The 21879-nt window shown below is 39.4% G+C and overlaps 1 protein-coding gene across 1 annotated transcript in view; it reads left to right on the forward strand.

Moving 5' to 3' along the window:
- sgcd (sarcoglycan, delta (dystrophin-associated glycoprotein)) overlaps positions 1–21879 on the forward strand; it is a 122015-nt gene that overhangs the window by 90983 nt on the left and 9153 nt on the right. Inside the window, exon 6 of the mRNA XM_070843766.1 lies at positions 11348–11420. Coding sequence (XP_070699867.1) covers positions 11348–11420 — 73 coding nt within the window. The remainder of the gene's footprint in view (positions 1–11347; positions 11421–21879) is intronic.

The raw sequence follows: 21879 nt of genomic DNA on the forward strand, positions 1-21879 counted from the left end.
CTGTGAGAGTGGGAATGATTTTTATTTCCCTTTCTGCTTTATCACTGAGATTACTGTCACTGAGACCTAACGTGTCCTCAGTAGGATAATAATAAGGATAATAAAGGTTCATTGTTTTCATTTTTGCACATTGTCATATTGGCATTTAAGAAATAAAACTATGATAAAATAAAAAGATTCTTCAAACCTTGCATAAGTAATGCAAATGTTCATAAAATTTTTTCATTCGCTTGTATAGAAAAGTTATGTTTCCTTCTACAAGAAGACATTTTACAGTTAATGGTGTCCTCTTGTAGCGACGACAGCTCAGAATTACTTTCTGGTGATAGAAAGTAAACATAAAAATGTAGAGAAAATACAAATGAGCTGCTATAATGCATCAGAGTTTGTCTGTGTGTCACAGTAAGTCTAGATGTTGGCCTCAGTGTCTGACATCCACATGCTGGAAATGAAAAAAGTAACTCAGTGTAACTTTTTGATTTGAAGTTAATTTGAAAAGGTGTCGGCGCTGTGATACATGTGGGAGACAAATTTAAATCAGGACACATTTCGCTGCAGTGTGAAGAACATTATGGAGCTCGTGCATCCCCATGTTCCTCTCTCACTCTTCTTTCATTCTCGTGTCCATAATGGTGGGGGGTGACGGAGGTACGGAGGTGGCAGTGTGGGAGAGATGATCAGATGATCTCCTCATGCAGTCACTTTAATCATCTTTGTCCCTGGGTGCTGACTGATTACCATTGCTCAGCTCGTATTTCTGAACTATGATGATGATGATGACTTGTGTGTGTTGACTGGCTTGACTGTGTGTGTGTGTGTGTGTGTGTGTGTACATGAAGAAGAGAGAGAGATCAGATCAGATCCAGAACTGATATGTGAAATGTTTTGGCTGACTTGGTAAAGTACATAATCCCACCACCTACGAATTAATTTTACTGGTAAAGAAAATCATCCATTTTCAGCTCTATTTTGTGTCACAAATTGAAACCGTATGAAATTTTCAAACAGACACAAGAGCACACTAAGCTAACCGTAGTTATATAAACCTTTCAATCACAGGCGTAGCTACTCATAGACATTAATACATAGACGCTGCATTGGCTGCTGGGATGTACATCAACGTCGCTGGCCTATTGGACCGGACAAGACTGACTTGTAAGCAAGTAAAAGGTAGAGTTGTGGTTTTTCTGTATAAAAAACATTATAAAGTCATTTTTATATTCAAGAGTTTATGATTCATGTACAGTTTTCCTGCTCCACATTGACCACATAGGTAGAGTGTGGTGTCAACTTTGATATATTGCAGCAATGAGTCAAAGCAGTCAACGTGGCGTCTACCTGTATATATGTCTGTGTTACTAATAACATAGATAATGTTCCATCTCCATGTCCATGGTGTTGTGCATGCAGATCTATACACAACAGAGCTTTCATTGATATAAGCTACACCCGAGCTTTTACTTATGTTACTGGTTTCTCTTGTGGTACCATTAGTATTCTGACATATATCTGTGCTGATCACTGCAAAACATTCAATAATAAACTATCCTCACTATTATTATTATTAGTCAGGATGTTTAAATTGTTGTCAGGTAGTGCTGAAGTCACACAGTGAGCATGAGTGAATTTCATCCTTGTCAGTGCGAGACATCCATCCATTAGCTGTACTATCTTATCCTTTATGCGGTCACAGAGAGCTGGAGCCGATCCCAGCTGACGTTGGGCGAGAAGTGTGAAATTTAATGTGTGTAAATCATTCTCTAGTGTTGAGGTCGTCAGCCATGCAGAGAGTGAGTAGAATTCATGATGCAGACAGAAAGTTGATCTATGTTATGTGTGAGCATTGTGTGAATATTTAGTTTCACATGCAAACTGAACCTGTACTGAACTTTTATGGTTGTAACTAAGCCTGCAACCATACAACTACCTCTCGAAGACTACTCAAATGTGCACAACTTGCAGAGGAGGCTCAAACACATGAGTGATTGGAAAGTCAGATGGTTACAGTAGATTTTTGACCACAAAACGGTGAGAGGCAGGGTCTGAGAAAGACAGGCTTAATGTGTCGCATTGAAAGCGGATAATTTGGCTTTTTCGGCGCAGCATCACGTGCCAACAATGATGTTGATGACCAGTCAAGCCTCCCTCCTGTGGTAAGCTGATTGCTCTCAACAATCCCTCTCTCACCTTTGTGCACACAGCTCAAGTCTAGTTTCACCTCTCATCTCCAACAAGTCCCATTTTTCATTTGAACTGTTAATCCAAATCTCTGTAATTCTCCTACAACTGTTGTCTTTGCACCATGCTGCATGACAGCTCGTCTCTCGGTGCAGAATGTGCATGTTGCAGTTGACGTCGTGGATGGCTGCTGTGTATGTGCTGTCACTGATGCCACACCGGCATTGTTAAAACGTCTCTCGCTTTCTTGCTGATCACCTGTCACTCCGACAGTGTTGCCGCGCTCTGTCAGCATATTTAGGCAGAAAGGAAACGAAAAAGCAGTTGTAAGGTGATATGACCCCAGGTGATGATTTATATTCACCTACAGCGTGGGAGAAATTGTCGGCGTCTTGTCACGTTTTTCCTAGCAGGCTGTAATCCGCCAGCTGCATACTGTATGTGATGAGTCAAAGTGTTGAGCAAGAGAGATCCATCTGTCACTAGGCTGCCATAGTTAGCTCCTCTTTCTCCTCTTTTTCATTTTTTCCGGCCTGCCCTCTTTTTCCATGTTTTTCCACTGCTCCTTCTCCATTTCTCTGTCTCCTCTTTCTCAGTTTTGCTTCTGCTTTCTTCTATACTCAGTACTTACTTTGATCTCTATTCTCTCTCTTTACTCTCTCTAATCCACTGGCTGCATACACTATTTGACAGCCTAAACTTACTGTTGAGGTGGAGAATTGCCCCCCTTAATAAAAGCTGCTGATTTCCTTTACCATTCAGAGGAGAAAGGGCAAAGCTTCTCAGCAGGGAGTGCTGGCTATTTATTAGAAAGGACTGCTGGCTACACCTCCAGTCTGACTGAAATACTAAAAGGAGAGGATATTATATACTCTGCAGCAGAGAAAATGAGAGCCAGTAAATGATCGAATAAGAGAGAAAGATAGTAGAGGGCACAGAGAGAAAAATATTAAATGGGAGAATATTACACTTCCTGGTCCTGCACATTTGGAAGCAGGTCTCTCTGTCATGTGGATGTTAAATACTGTAATTACCTCTAAGAGTTTGCAGATTTGTTGTGATTACTGTACGTGCTCAGTTGTGTTGAAAAAATGTGAGGCAGAGTTTTTCCAAGACCTCTCCACGTTGCATTTTTTAAATTATAATGTAGCTCCATATGAGTTTCTTTATGTGTTCTCTGCCACGATAGTTGGTCTTGGGATGAAGATATCAGCTCGTCAGCTTTTTGGCCAATCAGTCTGTGTCCAACACCTCTGTCAGACAGAAATATCTTGACAATTCTTGGATGGATTGCCACGATATTTTGTGCAGGTATTCATGGTCCCCAGAGGAGGAATTGTAATGACTTTGATGCTTTTTCATCTAGCAAGGCCAACAGGTCAAATCTTACAAATGGAACTGTATTCTTACTCAGTTAACATGCTGTGCTATTATTCTAAATCTTAGCACGTTAGCACATGCAAGCTATAGTACAGTGTTGTACATGAATGTACTAAAAGAACGGGTTCATTGAGCACGCTCGTGTCTTCGGTGATCACTGAACTGAAAATATGTGTTTGAAGTGAGGAGCTTGAATGTGAGCTTATCCCCCGTTAGACAGCTTTAATGGCGCCTGACAGCCAGTCTGACGGCCATGAATATGTGAAATCAGTACAGATTCCAAATTGGAAAGTCTCATATTTTTACTCTAGACTCTAGACTTAAACTCTATTAAGTATGAGTGGCCCAGTTTGTGATAAAAGCTGCCATGTCTGGTTAGGATTTATTTTATGTTAAAGGCTAGATGAATTTGTACTCGAAATACAATACAGAAAATTTAGGATTTGTAAAAAGAAAATGTAAGACGCTTAACACTGTCTGAGTCGTCAATGTTAACACAAAAATAAACCATGTAGTATTGCATACACCACATCAGGATACTGGGGTTGATAGTTTTAACAGATTACTTAAAAAAATGAGCGAATCACGCATTTTGTATGGTGCGTCATGAGATTTGTTCCGCACTTAATTGCAATTTTGAGATAATTAGGTGCTGATTAGCGGAGAATCCAACAGGTCCACATTCCCCAGTTCAAATGCACTTTCAAAAAGTCAACAGGAATAGGCAATAGTAACTATCATTACAGCATACAAAAGTAGCTATAAATATTATGTTTCCATAAGGTAATGAGATACAATTAATGTCAGCGTAGAAAAATCCAGCTTTTCTAGTTCCAGAACTACAGAGTAGATCCAGACTACATACCTTTCCATAAGATAGTACAAACGTGAATGAATTTAATTTATAATAAGATAGCATACACACAAACTAGTAGAAAAAAGGAGGATATTTATATATATTATTTACAGTGTAGTTATATAATATATCTGTCTTGACACAGAGGGGGAAGGAATGTGGTTGTTCCAGGAGGAGATTTATTTCTACCTCTACTATTAAAGGAGTGGATGCACCAGACATTAAACTAATGTTATGTTTTATTGTTTGTTTAATACCTGGGCACAATAAAACTACAGTAAAAAAGCATGTGTTACTCTTTTCTTGTTTCTTTGAATACATACATACATACATCAACCTTACTCCCTTAGAGTTCTCCAAGTCATGCAGGGGATGTAGGCAATCACCAGTGGAGGTAGTAGAGGCTGATTGAGGGAGAGAGGGTGCACCATGATGGTAAATTACAACCCTTCATCACAAAATCGCTACAGAACACAATGAACATCACAAATCGGCTTTAACAGCTTGAGTGTTGCATTTTCTCTGACAGGATGAGAGTGGGTTTCATGCAGTTAGACGTCCAGTCAGTGGTCATAATTTCATGGTTCGACATCTGAAACAGCATCACAGATTCGTCTAGCCTCTGTCTGCAGTATTTGTACCCAGCTGTCGACTCTGACGGATGTGTTCCAGGTCCCACGTGGTTGTAATCATACTGAACAGCCGTCATTTACATCTGTGGATGGAATTTATAGATGCACGTGTCAAAGCCCTGCCGCACGTCTATCGCATGACTTTGTCTATCAGTTCTTCCTGTTTTTGTCGTTGAATTCATACAATATACATCAAGTAAGTTAGCTAGAAGGTCGCCGTGTGGTCCAGGTCATGTGTGTCAGGGAAGAACATAACAGTAATATTCATGTATGATCTAATATCTGCATCCAGCAGAAGTATATTTTCACTAAAGAAGGAGACACAACAAGCTTCTGCCATTTGAAAAGGATCTGGGACAGATTTGCAAATATTTTAAACAGCAGATAAACAGCAATGGAATATCAGGTCTAAATAGAAACCAGGCCATGCACTTTCACTCCAGTGAGAAAAAATATGCTCATACTTGAATCATAATATGTAAATTACAGTTCTATCAGTCACACATCGAAGTACAGACCATTTATAGCACTTAAATTTGACGGAAGACTTTTTTTCTTTGAGGGAGACCTCAAAAAAACTAAATGGAGATGAACCTTGTTTAATAAACACATTAATGAATGTTGGTTCTTGCAGCAATACCAAAGCATCAATCACACAAGTAAGGTGACAAGCACAGGAAGTATTATAAGTAAAGGTGGTGGTAATACTGGTAGAAGTTGATGTAGTAGTAGTTGCCTTCCTTTGGTTCAAAGCAACACACAGTGCAAAAGCAGACTGGCTGTTAAAAAGGGTTAAAATGGCTGTTAGAATGATCGGAGAGCACATAGTTATCCTTCAGTGTGTGATATAATGAGCTAAAGTCAATTTATGTAAAAAAGAAAAAAGACAAGGACCATAACAGGGCAACAACGCAGCATTATGCACTGAAATGCATCAAGATGACTGCAGGATTTGGGTTTTCAGTTATTGCTATAGTCCTCAACCATCACCAGTCATTGAAATTATTCCTGGAGGGACTTTCCTCTGTGCCTTCTGTGTCTCAGTATTTCATCACCTCTGAGATACTTCAGGCCACACATGATGGTATCTGCCCCTGGTCTGACTACTACCTCATAAACACAAGCACACACAAGCTGATACACACTCATTCACACTGATACACACTCATTCACACACAGCTGCTCACGCGGACATATTAATCTTTAATGGCATCATTTTTTTCTCAAGCTCCCCCCCACCCCACCATGAACATGTCAGTGCCATGACATATTGCTGCTGTCTGCTCAGTATTCATGTGGAGCCTGTGATCAGAAAATCAGATAGATCGAGTTTTATTCACACACATGGAGTCATCACACTTTGAATACAAATAAAGACAGCAGGGTGAAAACATAAACATCTGCAGGGTCACAATGTCAATAATCTATGACATGTAATGAGTCTTGATGAATGATGTCTTGTCTCTTCGTTCAACCAGAGTCAGACTGATACTGGATTTTTTGGGTTGATACCTGTATCGATATTAAGTGCTTTTTATATATACATACAGGCAGCGTGATTTGTTGAGGTGGTTGGTGGTGTTTGGCCTGTGGCCTGGAGCTCTTTATCTAGTTTTTGTTCCATTCCTCCCATGCTAATATTGAAGATCTGCTGACAAAACACAAACACAAATGATGATTCAGAGTTTTAAAGATAGATCATTTGCAGTGTGACCAAGACACTGTGTTTTTTGAGGCTGCTTCACAGTAAGAGCCACCCGAATGTTTCAGAGCAGTTACTCAATTAAGCTCTGAAAAGTCTGCAGGAGAGCCATCAGTAACATTGGAGAGAAAAAGCACACTTCACTTTTTGTGAATTGTGCGTAGGTTTGAATCCTGTACTGGAATAGCAGTAAAAGCAACGGTTAAAAAAAAGGATTTAATAGCAGAATGAAGTTAGTTGTTAAGCTTTGTTTAATTAGTTTCAGCAAATGGAATAACTTCCTTTATGGATTCTTGATCAATTTTGGATCAATTCAGCAACATAGTGCTGTGCTGTGTTGTGCTCTTGATCACCATCACAAATCATTCTCAGTATGGCAGGATTTTGGATGTTGCAGCTCTCAGTGGTATTTTCCCCTTTTCCAGCTTCTCTTACTGACATTCGTGGGTACTATTGTGCGTAGAAAACTACCGATAAAAAGATGCAATGCTGAATCATTTGCCACTGCTGCGAAGTAACCCTTTACAATTCTGAATGATCCAGGAGCGTTTTGTGTTTCTGTGTTAGCATTTAAATAAACTTTTAGAAAAGTTTCAAATGCAAATTAAAAAAAAAAAAAAAAAATCTAGAGCCATCATCCTGTCTTTGATTAAAAAGTATACGTACATTCAAAGAAGAAATCATAATTTTACACACTGCTGACCATGAATTTATCACTGTGTCTGAAATTTCCATATAGGAGATGAAAAATTGTGGTACGCATAAAATAAAATGACACTGGTTTTATCCTTTTAAACTAGGAAGTTAAGGCAGACTGACAGCAAAGTAAAGAGCTTTTTGTTCTTTTTATTCCAACTGAGAGCTGGGATTTCTAATGGAAGACTTCTGTTTTATCTTCACTCACTTTACTGCAGGAGAGAGGCAGTGACATGCACCAAGGCTTCCACCTCATTTTACATCCCCCTCTGTGTACTCTGGCTCTAACTGACTGAGCACTACTATAGGTATTTAAATGTCAGCAGAGCTTTCATGACCTACCGGAAATAGATCTGTATGTATTTTTTTTTTTTTTGGTAAGCTCCCAGTTTTGCTTTATTTCTCAGAAAATCTGAGAAGTTATCTGAGAAGCTGATTCAGTTAGTATAGCACCTGTTGCCATTTACACTATTTTCTAATCACAACTACTGGTTCCAATACTTTGTGAAATACTCTGTGACTACCACATATCTAATTTCATCGCTCGTATTAAGCATGTTTTTTGTGGCAACTGCTGATGTGTATTTTAAAGGGTTAACCAGACAGTATAAAAGTTTCACTTCTAAATTTCGTCTTGTCACTCCAAGGAAATGTTCAACAAAAGTGCAGCCCAGTTTAGTCGGAAAAAGAGAGAACAGAAGTGGCTCCACCTGTAGCAGTCATTAAGAGGAGAGTTATCTATCCCACATGGGCGAGCTGAAACACCACTCTGCATAAAGATATTTTATTTCCCTGCCTTGTTGACAGGTTGAGCTGTGTTATGAAGAGCTCCCTGGAGGAACGGGAGTGTTGTAAATATCTGCAGACATCAGTGAAACTCAACTGTTAAACACCTCTTTAATAGAAAAATACTTGTCAACCTTGTCCTGACGTGACTGAATCTGTCCAGGTGGCGTCAACATAAATGACTTAAATAAGAGAAAGTCGCTCATTTTGGATGCAGTTGCACACTCAAAGTGACTAAAATAACTATTGCTGCACTACCTGACAGCTCTCCCAATGTTTTCCAAGGTTTGGGGAATATTTCTTTCCCTGTTATTTCTTCAGGGGCCTTTTCACAATGTTGCTATGGAGGGCAACCAGTTTTTTTGAATGAACCTACTCACTGTGTCCACAATGATCAATTATGTTTAGTTTGGACAAAATGAACGATGTGTCCAGCTGACGCTTAGCAGCTGCAAAGGCCTTAACATTTGTCAAGTTGCTTGAAGAAATATGTAAATATTTCCGTAAGTCAAACTTACAGCAGCCTCTACAACTCAATCAATCTTAGCTTAACATTTTTGTGGCCATCTTTCTGGCTCTGGCACAGGAAGATTGCTTCCCTATTCCTAATACTGCCAACAAGGCTCAATTGTTTTCACACACCGGGGGAACAACCAGGATTTAAACAAATAGAGGATTGAGTACTTCCAAGATAGACTGATCTGTCAAATACTTTAGTCAAAATTAGATAATAACAGCTGCAAAAAGCGTAATGTTTTTTCTACCCTCATATCTTTCTTAACCTAACATTATTATGTTATTCTCATGATGGCAGGCAATTTAAGATCCATTAAACACATGCTGGAACCTGTGAAATGTAGAAATATGAAAGCTGGACTTCCATATACAGCTCTCATACTACACTATTCAGTTATCAAATAATGATTTTTGTTCTTTAATTTTTTTTCCAAACAACATGGAAGGTTCAACGATCAAACTCAAGTGTCAATGGAAAATTGATTTTGTCCCTTGTTGTAAGCAGGGGGGTTTGACAGTCCCATATCGGAGATGTCAAAGGTTTGACGTGCTGAGTGAGACAGTGGGCCTTCACCTGTACACACACACACACACACACACACACACACACACACACACATTTCATCTCTCGGGATAGGTGCTGAACGCCAACGAATATTGTTTTTCACAAGGTTGGAACTTTTACTTACTAGTTAAAACTTTAATGTGTATCACTGGGAGAGGTGTTTGGATTCCCAGCAGCGCCTCAAAATGCTTTGGAAGACATTTAGTCATGGCCATTGATCTGCACCTGATGCTTTGTTGATTTGATGTACCTGAATGCTTCGGCTTACTCAAGCTGAGCTGCTGTATTGACACTACAGTCAATCTAACCGTTGGGACGAGGGCCAGTGAAGTATTACTTTGTTTATTTAATGCTGTTAGTTTGCACTTCATCACAAGCGACCAGTGGAATGTAAGTCTTACTTCATGTGATTTAACTCTTCAGAGTCACGGACCGCCCGTCGGCGTCAAAGACACAAACACAAAGAAAGGCAAGCTAAACAGTTTTAATGGGAAACACAAAGGTAAAATGAAAAGTAGTAAAAAACGGCCATTTTACCCCAAGACCCCAATTAAGGATTTAACTTAATTATAACTTGGAGTTGGAATTTTACATTTTAGGAATATAACAAGATGAACTTCTGTCCATAGAAAACTTCACAGCTTTACTATTCATGAGGTCATTATTCTATATTTACCACTTGTGTGCCAAAAAGATCATGCATCCATCTCTAGTATAGAGAATAATTTCTATCCATAGTTTAAAGACATCTCAGACTCTTGTCTGACATCTCTTGTCAGGAAAAGTTCCTAATTGTCAGTTTCATCAAAACTGGCCTTCATTAGTCTCAATTGTGCTCTGAGCTGAAAATGCATGTAACAACTGTTGCGTGGTAAGGTGATTTTTAGAATCTTACATTTAGCATTCCAGACACATCCACTACATTTTCCTAAAATTAGTTTTAAGTGACACACACCAGCTGCGTCACATAGATGTCACCAACTGAGTTGTGCAGATAGAATAAGTAGTTAAGGTACAGATGCCCAGATGGGCCAAATTGAGAGGCAATAGTGATAACACTGCTGGTTTCTGGGGGGACGATAGGACGGTGGTGAATCAGGAGGGGCTGATATACGCTGAGACGCTGCCTTGAGTCCTTGGTGGAGTGTTATGATGCAGCCAATAGCTTTGTAGTTTTTTGTTGTAAACTGCAGTGGCAAGTTGTTCTTGGTTTCTGTTTCTCTACATTGTTATTCTACTGTTGTTACTTACATTTACCTTGTACATGCAGAAAAACACACATTTCATGTCTGTCCATCTATGTATGTATGCTGCATACATTTTAAAGTGTTCTGAAAGAAATGTGTAATTCTGAGTTATATGAATAAACTTAACATTTCATTATGTTTACATCAGCATGTTGAATATTAACATCTAAGTTTGTTTTTTCCTGGCGTGAAACGTCTCCATTGTTATATGTTAGACTCTTGTTCTCCTCACAGTTAGCTGCTTGTAATGTTGATCAATGAGTTGAAAATTGTACTGGACCAAATATTATAATGTCTTAATGTTATATATATGTTATATATAAAATACACAGACTTTATCCCACCCAGTGATTATATTCATCTGACAGTTGCCATGGCTACAGAAAGAGAATTTCTGAAAGGATAATGAATGACACTTACTGACCGACCGACTAACCAGCTAACTAACAAACAGAATAATATCCTTTTGCTTCTTAATGTGAACCCTCATTGAAAGGAGGTCACGAGTAAAAGTACAATATTTAAAGCCAGTCTTCCAAAGAGCAAAAGACTGGCTGGCACAATGAGCAGAGTAAAATTGAGCTGCTATAGCAGAAGCTTTAAATTTATAATACTCCATCAGAGCATTCTGAGTCCATGTTATCAGTGAGGCGAGGTAGGGCAAGTCGACTGGAGCCGTATAGATCGGCGGAGTCTCACAGATTATGTCCATTGATCGGACAGGAGGGGTTTGTGGTTTCAATTGACAGCAGCCTCCTGCATGATGTCTCTTGTGTTCTGTGATTTCAGGGGCCGAAGGAGCCGTGTTCAGCAAATCGCTGGAGACGCCACATGTCAGGGCCGAGCCATTCAAAGAGCTAAGGTCAGTCAAAGTCTGCTTTTATCATTGACGTACATGTACACTGAGGCAAAAACACAAACATTGGCATAAATAATGTGCTATTCCTGAACCTAACCTAACTCTAAGCAGACACAATAAAGTTAGCCTGCATGAATATTGCAGCATTTTTTAGTGTAATGCAATAAAACACCCTCACAAATACACAAATGTACCAAAGCACCTATTTTCTGACATGTTATGACTGTGTGTGTGATGATACTCCCTTTGAAATATATAGTGAGCAATATAACGTGCATTAACAGGTTATGATTAGTCATGTATGACGTTTCTGTGTGTGTATCAGTGTCAATCTAATTAGACAGACAGACAGACAGAGATGAGGAGATATATACTAAAATTTTGTGGCCCTCCAAATCACAGTATGTTTGTTCTTTATAAAGGAGCCCTGCTGAGGGTTTAAGCCGGTGAAATGCTTCAGAGTTCTTCAATATTGTATGTTTGGGTTAATGCAATATGTATTTTAAGGTGAAGCGTGCATCTTCCATGAAATGCAGCTGAATCAGGTGCTTTTCAGTTTACAGGCATTTTAAATTTCAAGGTTCCCCTTTTCAGATTCACAAAATATGGGAGGGAAGAATGGTAATTTGTCCAAATAGCTTTTGATTCATCATTGCCTTTTGAACACTGCAGCAGGGGAAATAAAATGTAAAACCTAATGTCAGGAAAAAGCAGAAATCTGGTGATTTACATCAGTTTTCGGTAACAGTTCAGGCAACAGTTCAGGCAATAAAAAAGGTTTAATTGACAACAGTAAAGAGTGTTGCCGAATAATTATGCAGTGTATTATTAAGTGGTCTTTCAGCACAACACAAAACAAAACAACTGCAATATCACAGCCTCTTCAGTTTCCCTCAGTGACCTCCTTCCTTAATATGAGCTTTTTCTCACTTTTATTGGTTCCTAGCAAGTCCACCCTAGTGTGGTATGATTCAAGCACCCAATTAAACACCGTTTCACTTAGTCTGTTCACCTTTCAATCTGTTCACAGCAATAATAATAGTCAAAAGAAGGATTCACACACACAGGGTTCACAAAAAGTTATGGAAAATGTAAAAAGTTAATGCTACAGTGATATTATATCATGAAAGTAGGACATTTAAGTATCAGCATGCAATGGTAGTTTCTTCATCTTAAACAATTTATTGAAGGAAAATCTAACAGTGGAGGGTAAACGTAAAATTAGGATGTGGCCAAAGGACGTCCACTCCTCTCCTTTCTGTGACTCTTCCAGTCTCTGTATCACTGTTACTACCTCCTGATGACACTCTGTGACCCTCTAAGCTCAGTGAACACCTCCGTCTGAGGACTTCCTGTTTGAAGCCTCCAGTGTTGAGGTGCTGCTGATCAACTGTTAGGTGTCGTCTTGGTCTCATGATGTCAGAATGTGAACAGCACGATGAGGAGGACTGTTTAAATACCAATTCTAACTGAAGCAGGAAATGTATTGGTGGTGGTTCATCCTGAAATTTCACCTGAAAGCCGAATATCCCTAACTTTTTGTGAGTTGTGTACTCACAGTTGCCAAATGTTACTCGTAAAGAGTGCATTTTGATATTCCAGCGCCGATCACAAAAAGCAGCACATTTTGATTTTGCTGCCAGTGTTTGAATTTATGATGCATGGCTAAATGATGAATCACTGATGCTTTACTAATGGCTTTAAAACCCAGTCTGATTCATCATTTGTGTGTATTTTGCCCCTTTTTGTAATATAATTTTGCCCAAAGAAAAATCCATGCTGTTTCATTCAACATTCCATAACACTGGATTTAGGCGCTATGAGGTAATTTTAATATTGACTTTTTATGTTTATTTCAAATCGTGCAAATTGTATTTGCATGTGTTTCAACCCCGAGGTCACAATACTTCCTCAAATGACTGTAGAAAAAAAGGTGAAACCATGTAAAGAGAGATTTGAATGTAGAAATCTATGATGAGGTGGAAAGAGCACTTTTCCATGGGCAATTAGTGCTCTGGTCCAGTAATGTCTGCCTGAAGGAGCCAGAATCAGAGCTGTGTTAAGCAATCTTGGAGCTCAGAACCTAATTTTTGGCAACCGAGGCCTCATTCCTCCACACCTTTAGTTCCTCCTCATCAATCCATCTCCATTTCCAAATCAACACTCAGAGCAAAGCAACATATCAGCTGTATCAGGTAGTGTAACGCCACTGACATTGTTAAACACTAAGTGTGATTACATCAATATGCAGTTACTGTTTTGTAGTTTCGTTTATTTTCATTTTCAAACAAGAAGATCTGAAATATTATTGATTTTTTTTTTTTTTCAATACAGCAATTTCATGTCCAGTGATGTGCGTGCTCCATATCAGGACTACACCTGCAGCACGATACACAACAAGCACTGTAACACTTCATCAGCTATTATACAGACCAGCAGTTTAAGTTGACAGTGACCAAAAAAATGGGGTTCAGACAAAAGAAAGAAGGTGATGAGAAAGAAAAAACAATTACATTGCCAGAAAGGAAGCTCTCGTCGATTCATATAGTTTTAAAGAGACTGATTCCCAGGCCAGTTGAATCATGTTGTTGTTGTTGTTGTTTTCTTAAGGCTTTTTTTTTTCTTTTCGTTTGTCGTCAGGGTTTAATAATAGCTACTTGGTAAGTCAAAAGAAAGTAAAGTTGACTTTTGTCAGTAGGAAATGGGACGCAATTCAACTTTCATCAATTGCAGACCAACTAAACTGTGCACTTACAATCCTCGAAGGTCATTCAGTATTTTCATAACGCCAATGAATCAACTATCTGTTAGTTATAAGAAAGTGGTTACCATACACTGTATATAAAGACAGCTCCCCAACAATGACACCAAAACATCTCGATCAGCGCCTGGTGGCTGGCTACAGTATAGGTCATAAAGCCTGCCCCTTCCATGTGAGCAGATGGGACAGGCGCCAAACTAAAAAAAAAAGAGCATGTCAAACCTTTTTTTTTTTCCCAAAGATGGATTCTGTCTTTTTAGATAGTTCTTATCACACTAATGAAAGTTCAAGTGTTAGTTTTTATGGTGGGATTGGTTTTAATTGATGCAATAAAAAAGGATGATGTCATGATTGACAGCTAATCCTAACCCATAATTGAGTCGGGCAGGTGTACGGGCAGGACCTTGATACCGCGGCTCCAGCCCCGATAAATACTGCACAGACTCTGGCTCCAAATGACTTTGCCAGTGCAAGAATGCAGCACCCATATCTGGGATAGTGTGGCTTTTCTTTTGTACAGCTGGAGGAAGTGGAGATGCGTCTGCCATCTTTAAATGCAGTCTATGGTGGTTACTCATAGGCATGAATCCACATCCACATGAGGATTATCAACAACACTGCAGCATCAGAGAGTTCTTTGGCCTTCTTTAGCTCATTGTTGTGGTTTTAATGGTATTTTTATTTTATGATTCACTTTCAGGACTCAAACAGCAGCTGTTTTCAACACTAAAGCCCTGATTAAGCCACTGTACACTACATGCTCAGTACCAAACATCAGGCAGTCAAAGTTAGAGACAAGAAGGTGAATAAAATGGAAAATCTAGCAGCTAAATGGCCAGATATTTTACTCAGGTAAAGACCAAACTCCTAAGAGGAGATGGAATATTTGACTTCACCAGGTAGACACACACGGGACACCAGAGGGATGATAATGTTAGTCTGTGTCTGCTAGAAGTGCAGAAAGGCAGCTGTTTGGTAGCATTAGTGATAATATAATAACCAGGTCTGCATGTCTGTCAGCTACATTTTCAGGGCTTCTGCCCCCAAGTGACAAAAAAATCCACGCTGACCACAATCTCCATTTGCCACGAGGGAACAAAATCAAAGGATTTTAGGTGAACTGTCACTTTAAGGCGGACAGGTGTCACAAGTTATCAGCCTCCTGACAGGCATCAGTCAAATTCAACTCAACTGAGCATCTGTGTGTGTGGCTGCATCTCCACTCGTTCTCCTCCGCTGTGTACTGTACGTGTCCTGTCTGTGTGTGTGCATGTGTGTGTGTGTGTGTGTGTGTGTGTGTGAGCGTGAGGACGTCTCCTTGGTGTAAACGTCTTGTTTATCATCTTTCACACGCCTATGCTGTCAGATGTGATGACAGTCAATCACACCAAAGAGAGAGAGAGAGAGAGAAAGACCCATTATGACAGTGGAGGGAGAGAGAGGGATGTTTATAACAGGGCTTTGAGAGGAAGAGAAAGAAAAAGAAAAGGGCGTGGAGAGAGAGCTACAGTGCTTTGTGACAGTGAAGGAGTGACAAGGGTAAAGGGCTGAGAGTAAACAAACTGTGAAACAGAAAAATTAAATCCATATTCGTCAGCCTATTTATGATGATATAAATGTTGAACCCTTTGACTTTTTTCTATTAAGTAATTAAAATGCTTTTTAACTATGCACACGTGTTTTGACTTACCTCCCAGCACTGAGCCACACATCTTTAATATTGCAGTCTGCAGTGTAATCACTTGTAGAATAACTCTAAACACCTGTGAGGGTGTGCAGGACCTTTTAATGTTTGAAAAACACATGCAGCAGTTCACAACTTGTGTGTTTGCCTCCTGTGTATTTAATTCAGTGGTGGAAAAAGTACCCATATCCTTTACTTAAGTAAACGTAGAAATACAGTGGCCTAAAAAGTACTGCATTACAAGTGGAAGTCCTGCATTCAAAATATTACTTAAGTGAATAACAGCAGTATTATTAGCAAAATGCACTTAAAGTATCAGAAGTAAAAGTACTAATTATGCAGAATGTCTCCTCTCATGGTATTATGTTATTATAGAATATTATTCTGATTTTATCACTAATGGATAACTGTAAGAGCATTTTAATATTATCATTTTTCGATATGGAGCCAATTACTTTGTATACCACTGCACATTGTACTGGCTCATATCACAAGTGGTGGAGTAGAGGTATAAAGTAGCAGAAAATGGAAGTGTCCATCATTACATTCTACCACTGGTATTATTTGGTTTTATACAACAAAGTCGGTGGGTCTGCCATTTTTTTTCCACTACAGGCCAGATTTTCATGATTTTTTTAACCAAACACTGAAACGCTGGCAGTCATTAAGCTTTGTCTTTAAAACCAGCAGCACTCCAGCTTATACCTCCCCCCAGGTGAATATCAAGCAGAACGATACTGTTTTGTGACTAGTCTACAAAGCATAATAACATTATTTGATCTGAATTGAATTAGAGGCAGAGAATCAAGAAAATACAAAGTGTGAAGATTAAAGAACGAGAGGAAACGAGGGAAAAAAGACACATAAGCGCGAATGAAAAAGCTTGAAAGGACAGCGTAAGGGACTGGCAAAACAGAGAAGGTAGGACAGGATGCAGGATGGAAATCTTAGAAAAGCTCATTTTGTTGGAGAAGAGGAGGTATAGGAGAGTAAAAAAGGAGAGATGAGGGATAGAGAGATAATACAACAAAATATAGAAAAAGAGCTTTGTGTGACAGAGAGGAAATGCTGCAGAGACGAGTATGACAGGAATTAGGACTTTGATGACAAATATCTAATAACAGTATTTCGGTGGTGTCTGCACTCAGATGAACTGTGATTCATCAATCACTACTGCTTTCCTTTCAAACTCATCATATCAAATGATAAAAAACGTCCCATCAGCGGTGCACAGATCATTTCTGAGCTACTCTCCAAAGCCCCTCATCATGTGATTGTCCATATAATTTGACAGTCAGAGTCTACGGCGATGTGTTTTTTTTTTTTTTCCCCTTTCCTCTTCCCCCAGGTTTATGCATCTTTGGTGACAACCAGCCAATTGAAAATGAAATATGGCACAAACTATCCAATTATGTCAGAAAAGGAGAGTGAGCTCGCTGGAGCATGGCTAAAATCTAATCTTACTCTAATCTCTCCCAACCCCTTGGCAGGCAGCAATCGAGGATTCAAATCCTATTTCGGGATATCATATTAACCCCCAACACACACACAAACACACGCATCCCACCCTGAGCTGTCAGTTGTTTTCTCCAAACCGCAGCCGTCATATCCATCTGCATGGTAATGCCTTGTCAACAGGATGTGTCCTTGCATCAGTCGAACGCCTTTGTGAAAACAAAAATGGGTGCAGGTGGGTGAATTTGATAGTGCACCTAGATTTATTTCCTGAACAATTCAGAGCACAGATAACTAGAATAAATATGAAGCAATAAGAAAGAAAGTGAGTGTGGGCAGTGTTCTTATGGTGAATTGAGAGGTGAAGTGGATCCCTTCTGTAGGAGCTGAGACGCTGAAGTTTTCACATCAGCTAAACTTTAATAGACTCACAACAGACTCACAGAAGCTAAAACGTTTATCACACAAGTTCAGTATCATCAACACAAGTGCAGCATGTTCACAGCATGTTCTCACAGTACAGCTAACAGTCCTTCTGAGACTTTGAGAAACTTTTGATCTATGCCAGTTTCTACTTTTTTAAAATTGGTCTCCGTTCTCATAACCACTTTCAATGAGTGCTTTATCATTATTATTATTATTATTATAAACCCTTGGCACATCTACAGAAAAGTTTATTAAAGTGTTCCATTTTTCTCCTTAGAAACAGCAGTTGAATGATGTTCACTAAGGTCCACTTACACTCTCATTCAGGCGTGTTTTTAGCCCAGCTTTTGCTCTGTGATCTCAAACTGAAGTAGCTGTTTATGAATTGCAGTCCTGACCGGCCTCTTAAGAGGAATAAGGAGTCAGCAGTCAATAATGGCATAAAACAGTCAATGAAATAGGTTTTTTAAAAATTGTGAATCCACTGCACTGCAAGAGGTCGTTCAGCACACAGGCATAAATGTGCACTAAATATTAAGCTCATCAGTCCAATAGTTTCAAAGATAAGCTGCAAACAGACGGATACATACACACATGCACACAGCAAAACGCACGATCCACCTCAGGCTTGTGCCTGGTGGAGATAATAATGGGCATTTTACAGCACTACAAAAGAGGTGGCTTGCACCATTAACGCAGCAAATCAAGATACCATTTCCACGCCCCTCCTATTCATTTTCTTATCGTCCTCTTCCTTTCCTGTCCTCTCTAATGTCACAGTCGATCCTTTCTTTTTCCTCCTCTCTGCCGCCGACATCCTCCACACCTTCAGCTTACACTGATCTCAGTAATTGAGAGAATGGTCTGTTCCCCAGAAGAGCGCTTGGGTCATCCACCCAGCTGTTCACATAGCCCTGCGAAGCAATCAGCTGCACTCACATCAGCCAAGATTGCCATTTAACCTATGATTTGCTGTGTGGCACGACGGCGGCCCATTTCAACTCACCGTAGCTTATATATTTATGAACTGCTCTGACTACTGCGTTCGCACAGTGTTCAAGAAACAGAGACCGATAATTTGAAGAAGGCGTCATCGCCAAGGACAGAGCAAAAATAGAGTACAAAAGCAGCCCACAGGTTTCACAGTTTACAATTTCTGTCATGTCAAAAACCTCCCGTCATTTCCGTTGTTATCTGAAGGCGGGCGGTATGTGGAAGAAGCGTGAAAAGTTATTAACCTCTGATCTCAGTTGCAGATATGAAATGCTTCCAGAAAAAGAGAGAGAGAGGATAAGAGGATATAGAAAAGTGGAATAGAAAAACAAGAAAGAGAACAAGATGGAACGTTATTGATTGCTGAGGGGAAATGAGGTTGTGGCAGCCATAAAAGTAATAGTTGACAATAGTGAAATAGAGATAAAAAATGAAGCCAAAGACAAAATTAGACAGTGTAATTAGTAAGATATACTGTAGGTAAGATTTGCATCGCATTGATTCTGAACTTTAACACTTGTTTTGTACAATATATAGCTTTCAGGGGCAGTTTCTTACATATAGATTTTCATAGAATATGAGAAAATGTTCATATTAGAAAGAGACAGAAATAAAGAAAATGGGACAGAACATGAAACATAGAATTAGTAGAGAAATGAATATGGATGTTATTTTAAAACAGGAAATGTTTCATTCACTGACTCCCAGAGGAACAACCTGAGAGAAAGAGGGTGGAGTGAGGTCTTCCTTACTTCCCATCCACAGACACTCAGTTCTTTGCAGTGTTGGAGAAACTTCTTCCTCTTCACCCAATGTTTTTTGTAGGGGTTAAGAGCCAGAAGCCTGAGCCAAAAGACCTCGTTTAGAGAAAATATGTCAGTTTGTGATTTGACAAATGCCGCTGATGTAATATTACAAATCTTTCCTATCATTTTTTCCACAACACAACAAATAAGCCACTCTTAATGTTGCAAGATCATATCCTATCCCACTCCTTTAGGACACTGGAATCCTAAAAGGCACCCTTAACAGGCCTCACTATAATTAATTGTGCCAATTCTCACACACTTCACACCCTCTTTTGGCAAACTTGCTAGGGAACTAGAAACTTTAAAATATTTTCTGAGCCAAAAATGTGTTCAGGTTCCTATTCCTCCTCCAGCATCATATCATGACTGAAAATCAGTGTTGGCCTGGATCATTTCTCACGTTGTCCCACGTGGTATTTCATAGTTTATGATGGTGCATGAAGCCAAAACCCATGCAGGCACATCAAAACTTCTGTTCCATTTCTCACCTACTTTGACAACATCTATAATGTTATAGATGTGTTTTTTCCTCATGCTGGCAGTATGTGTCTGGTTGCTCCTGTCTCCACATGTAACGCAGCACCATCACCGTGTTGTCAGATACCAGCATAAAGGCCAGTTTACTCCAGAGAGTGGAACAGCAAAATGAATCTCTCCATCTTGGAAGTTTTTGGCTCTATAGGTTTAGTGCCTTAGGGACTACTCACAGGGCTAATTGGTGAATATCCTGAGCTAGGAACATGCCAGCGGGAGTCAGTCAGTCATAGCTTCTTAAGTTTCTTTTTGTTTCATTCTGTAGAAGAGTTTTATTCAACAGGAAGGAGGATCTCTTGCTACAGCCAGTTAGTAAACTTGTTAGTTTGGTTGTTAAGAAGACAATAAGTTCACGTACAGGTACCATCAACTCTTCTCTCATAACTGTCTGTAAATCATGTATCTGTTATGGAGCATTTTCTACGAGTCAGTGTTAAAAAATTGTGCAGATTTACGTTGCTCCTGCGACAAACATTGACAAAGCTGTTTGTGACCAGATCGCAATAACATTCACTCCTTCTCATGTATATCCTGTCACGGCCCCAGAATGCCACCACTATCCTCCACCATCCACTGCCACTCAAAGCCAGCATGTGAGAGCGCTCCATCCCTCAGATTCAGAGTTGTTGCACAGCCTTTCACTATTCCCACCACAGTCTCCATGGGATCAAGTTTAGCCTCTCTTGCTTTTCAAAGCGTAAGATTAGAGTCTTGCCCATGTTCACTTCATTTCCAGATGCAACTGTTTTAAATTGTGTTGGCTTTAATTTGTTTTTATTTGCCCTCTGGCGGGATTGGTTAGCAAGAATACTAATAACATTGTGTCAGTACTTTTGATGCAGGCAAAAGCAGAGACAGAAACAGAAACTAGCTGACTGAGGGAGTGATTGGTCTGATATAGTTGGAGTAGAGAGGCCTAGACACTTAAAAAACTGATTGTCACAAATTTGTCCAATTTAACTGAGCGCTTCAAATTGTCTCATGCAAACACCATGTGAAAATCAAATGACTGCACTGATTATGCATTAGATGACGTGTATTTAATTAATCACCATATAGTCACACTTGGTTCTAGTAGTTAATATGAGTTAAGGCTTAACCCTCTGGAAGAGGGCAAGCAGTAATGTACCCTCCTAATCTACCCTCCTGTCCTATATACTACTCAATTACCACATCCACAAGAATAACCCACAAAGGGGTGTAAAAGAATATTTCTCTTCTTTGAAATAAATTAAAAAAGTAGTAGTAGGCTACTTTACAGTATACATTTGTTGTACATTTTTTATTTTTACTATATACACGACTGCTGTGGCTTGAGATTGTATTCCAGGAGAACGTCAGCTTTCACTTTGCGACTCCATTTGACAAACAGAAATGCGTTTGACTTAGCTTTTTAACCTGTTATCAGTAATCCATCCATGGCACCAGCAAACAAAACACACAGAGATTCATATATATTCACTATATATATACTTACTTAGACCCAGAACATTCAAGCTGATGATGGACGTCATGTACTGTATCTGTGCGTATAAACAGAACCTTTGATAGCTCCGAACAAAAGCCCACAATCCTCTAGCTAAATACAGTGTGTGTGATATCAATGAAAACCTTCCCTGTGGAGAACATATCACCTATTTTATCCAAAACCACCATGGTGACAGGAAGACAGCGAGTCTACAGAGACCTCCTTCACAGGTCTGAATCTACTGAAGCATTTTGACACCTTTACTGCTTCCTGTAAAGATCTGAAATCTGCTCGTGGCTCTGAGTGGTTTTGTCAAGATGTCAAGAGGAGTG

Source organism: Pempheris klunzingeri, chromosome 14 (assembly GCF_042242105.1).
Source record: "Pempheris klunzingeri isolate RE-2024b chromosome 14, fPemKlu1.hap1, whole genome shotgun sequence".
NCBI lineage: Eukaryota > Metazoa > Chordata > Actinopteri > Acropomatiformes > Pempheridae > Pempheris > Pempheris klunzingeri.